Genomic DNA, 4,113 nt, shown 5'->3' with positions numbered 1-4,113 from the left:
TGGTGGCCAGTCATCGAGGCAGATGAGTTTAGGTAGTGCCTATCAGAGGCAGAGCCAAAGAGCACCCAGTCAGTCTGCTAGTTCAGCAGTAAGACCGCAGATGGGTCAGGAGTTCGTTGTTAGTAAAACCAGTAGAACCCCATGTGCAAGTTGTGGCAGGAATCATCGGGGTCAGTGTCTTGTTGGTGTGTTACCAGTGTGGACAGCCAGGGCATTTCAAGAGAGACTGCCATAGCTGAGAGCAGCAGTTCAGAGGGACCAGGGCATTGAGTCCCACACAGTTGAGCAGTCGAGAGTCTTAGCAACTGTAGAAGAGGGCACCAGCGGTGCAAAGCAGAAGGGAGTTGTGGGGAAACCTAGGCAGCAGGGAAAAGTCTATGCTATGACTCAGCAGGAAGTGGAGGATGTATCAGACGTGATTACTGGTACGGTTTTTATTTGTAATGTACCTGCACATGTTTTATTAGATCCAGGTGTTACGCATTCCTTTGTTTCTAGTATGTTTCTAACTAAGCTGAATAGGATGCTAGAGCCTTTATCTGAGGGGTTAGTTATATACACTCCAGTTGGTGACGTTTTACTAGTCAATGAAGTGCTGCGTGATTGTGAGGTTTTAGTAGAAGGTCTCAATATGCTAGTGGATCTTCTTCCACTAGAGTTGCAGGCATTGGATGTAATTTTTGGAATGGATTTCTCATTCACTCACTATGCTTCTATGGATTGCCATAGGAAGGAAGTGACTTTTAGGAAACCAGGTTTGGCTGAAATGGTTTTCAGGGGTGAGAAGAAAATTATTCCCACGAGTTTGATTTCAGCTCTGAAAGCTGAGAAGTTGTTGAGAAAGGGTTGCACATCGTTTCTTGCACACGTAGTAGAGGTGCAAGAAGAAAAGCTGAAACCAGAAGATGTTCCTGTAGTGAACGAATTTCTTGATGTTTTTCCAACTGATCTATCAGGTTTTCCACTTGATAGAGAGGTGAAGTTCACTATTGAATTGTTACCAGGAACAACACTTATTTCATAGGCACCGCACAGAATGGCTCCGAGTGAGCTTAAAGAGCTGAAGGTGTAGTTACAAGAACTAGTTGACAAGGGATACATCAGGCCTAGTGTATCGCCTTGGAGAGCTCCAGTGTTATTCGTGAAGAAGAAAGATGGTACCCTCAGATTATGCATTGATTACAGGCAGTTAAACAAGGTCACGATACATAACAAGTATCCTCTACCATGCATTGATGACTTGTTTGACCAGCTAAGGGGAGTTGCAGTGTTCTCTAAGATTGATTTGAGGTCAGGATACCACTAATTAAAGGTTAGGGAATCAGAATTCCTAAGACAGCATTCAGAACAAGGTATGGGCACTATGAGTTTTTAGTGATGCCATTCGGTTTAACGAATGCGCCAACAGTTTTCATGGACCTCATGAACAGGATCTTCCATCAGTACTTAGATCAGTTTGTGATAGTGTTCATCGATGACATACTAGTTTACTCAATTGATAGGAAAGCCCATGAGGAACATCTGAGGATTGTTCACAGACACTACGTGATAAACAGTTGTATGCTAAGTTCAGCAAATGTGAGTTCTGGTTGAAACAGGTAGTGTTCTTAGGGCATGTAGTTTCAGCGGACGGAAGTGTTGATCCGCAGAAAGTGGAAGCTGTTGTCAACTGGGAGAGATCAGCTAATGCAACAGAGGTACGTAGTTTCCTAGGCCTGGCTAGATACTACAGACGTTTTGTTGAGGATTTCTCACGATTAGCATTACCCTTGACAGCTTTGACAAGGAAGAATGCTAAGTTTGAGTGGTTGGATAAATGCGAACAGAGTTTCCAGGTGGTAAAGAAGAGATTAGTGACAGCATCTATTCTATCACTTTATGTAACAGGGAAGGAGTATGTGATCTATTGTGATGTTCGAGGTAAGGTTTAAGTTGCGTGCTTATGTAGGAAGGAAAGGTAATAGCTTATGCTTCAAGGCAGTTGAAGAAGCATGAGTGTAATTAACCTACCCATGATCTTGAGCTAGCAGTAGTTGTTTTAGCACTGAAGATCTACAGACATTATTTATTCAATGAGAAGTGCCACATTTTCACAGATCATAAGAGCCTGAAGTATATCTTTGATCAGAAAGAGCTGAATCTGAGATAGAGGCGATGGCTAGAACTGATTAAAGACTATGACTGTACCATTGATTACCATCCAGTTAAGGCTAACATAGTGACAGATGCATTAAATAGGAAGTCGAGACTTCCGAAGAGTGCCTTGTGTGGTATTCAAGCAACCTTGCTGAGTTAAGAGGTTTCAGGGCGGTTGTAACTGCAAAGAGTTCAGGGAGTCTTTTAGCTCAATTTCAGGTTAGGTCTTCTCTAGTAGCAGAGATTGTGAGAAGACAGCCAGAGGATAGTAACTTACAAAAGATGCTTGCAAAGTCCAAGCAAGGCCTAGAGGTAGACTTTGAGTTGAGAGCAGACGGAGCCATAGTTAAGCAGAGAAGACTATGCATTCCGAATATTAGTGAGCTTAGGGGTGTTATACTAGAGGAAGCTCACTATTCAGCTTACGCTATGCATCCAGGAAGCACCAAGATGTACGAAACTTTAAAGAAAACTTATTGGTGGCCTGGTATGAAGCGAAAGATAGCAGAATATGTTGATAAATGTTTGATCTGCCAACAGGTTAAACCAGTGAGACAGAGGCCAGGAGGACTCCTTAATCCACTGCCAGTGCTGGAGTGGAACTGGGAGCATATTACCATGGATTTTCTGTTTGGGTTACCTCGTACTACTTGTGGACATGATGGTATACGGGTAATAGTAGACAAACTCACTAAGACAGTGCAGTTTATATCGATTAAAGCGACGTCTACACTAGATCAGCTAGCTAAGCTATACGTCGACAGGATTGTGAGTCAGCATGGAGTACCAGTGTCCATAGTTTCAGATAGGGATCCAAGGTTTACTTCTAAGTTTTGGCCTAGTGTGCAGAAAGCAATAGGAACAAAGTTGAAGTTCAGTACAGCATTTCATCCCCAGACGGATGGTCAGTCAGAGAGGACCATCCAGACCTTAGAAGACATGTTGAGAGCATGTGTCCTTCAGTTTAAGGGAAGTTAGGATACCCACTTATCACTTATGGAGTTTCCTTATAATAACAGCTATCAGTCTAGTATCGACATGGCACCATTCGAGGCTTTGTATGGAAGACCATGTAGAACTCCTGTATGTTGGAACGAAGTGGGAGAGCGAAAGCTAGTTGGTCCTGAGTTAGTACAAGTTATGTCAGACAATATTAAGTCGATTAGAGAGAACCTGAAGATAGCTCAAGATCGACAGAAGAGCTATGCAGATAAGTGACGAAGAGACTTAGAATTCTAGGTTGGAGATCAAGTTTTCTTAAAGTTATCCTTGTGGAGAGGTGTTCTTTGCTTTGGGAGGAAAGGTAAGCTGAGTCCTAGATATATTGGTCCTTATCAGATAATAGAACGAGTTGGACAAGAAGCCTATAGACTTGAGTTGCTAGCAGAACTTGTTAGAATACATGATGTTTTACATGTGTCCATGTTGAGGAAATATATTCCAGATTCGTCACATGTGTTGTAGGCACAACCGGTTAAGCTGAAAGAAGACTTGAGTTATAAAGAGAAAGCGGTTCAGATCCTCGATAGAGATGAGCAAGTTTTGAGGAACAAAACAATCCCACTCGTGAAGGTCCTTTGGAGACATCACGGAGTGAAGGAGGCAACCTGAGAGTCAAAAGACCAGATGAGGAGGAGTTACCGACACTCTTCACCTAAGGGCTTCTAAATTTCGAGGACAAAATTTCATAAGGAGGAGGTAAGTTGTAAACTATTGACTGACTTTTAGATAGGTAAGGATGTATGATGTTCTATGCTCATGATGATGCGATACTACTTTTGAATATGCGTTAATTATGGATGTTCATGTAGTATGCCATGCGTTGTCACAAGTTTCCTTACGATGAAACCAAGTATAATTCCACCGCAAGTTTCTCGGTGTGATTTGAGGTCGAACACGGGGACTGGTTTAGGTTATTGTGGTACGTTCATGATATATGCGACCAGGTTTTCAATCTTTAAAAGTGTGTGTGTATAG

General features: G+C 42.4%; 1 protein-coding gene across 1 annotated transcript; it reads left to right on the top strand.

The window, feature by feature from the left end:
• Positions 1-382: 382 nt before the first annotated feature.
• Positions 383-3,114, top strand: LOC120069376. The gene is made up of 3 exons (XM_039021120.1): positions 383-976; positions 1,599-1,925; positions 2,239-3,114. The coding sequence occupies exons 1-3, from the start codon at positions 383-385 to the stop codon at positions 3,112-3,114; spliced, it is 1,797 nt and encodes a 598-aa protein (XP_038877048.1).
• The last annotated feature ends 999 nt before the right edge of the window (positions 3,115-4,113 follow it).

This window comes from Benincasa hispida, unplaced genomic scaffold (assembly GCF_009727055.1).
Source record: "Benincasa hispida cultivar B227 unplaced genomic scaffold, ASM972705v1 Contig373, whole genome shotgun sequence".
Taxonomy (NCBI): domain Eukaryota; kingdom Viridiplantae; phylum Streptophyta; class Magnoliopsida; order Cucurbitales; family Cucurbitaceae; genus Benincasa; species Benincasa hispida.
The sequence above is the reverse complement of the archived record's forward strand: the minus strand, read 5'-3'. Positions and strand labels throughout refer to the sequence as shown.

Bases quoted from the DNA above. Each gene is read 5' to 3' on its own strand.
- LOC120069376 (XM_039021120.1), top strand. From the start codon at position 383: ATGACTCAGCAGGAAGTGGAGGATGTATCAGACGTGATTACTGGTACG. The intron at 977-1,598 runs GTGAAGTTCACT...TGGTTGAAACAG, and splicing joins GTTTTCCACTTGATAGAGAG to GTAGTGTTCTTAGGGCATGT. The intron at 1,926-2,238 runs GTTTAAGTTGCG...TGCATTAAATAG, and splicing joins ATTGTGATGTTCGAGGTAAG to GAAGTCGAGACTTCCGAAGA.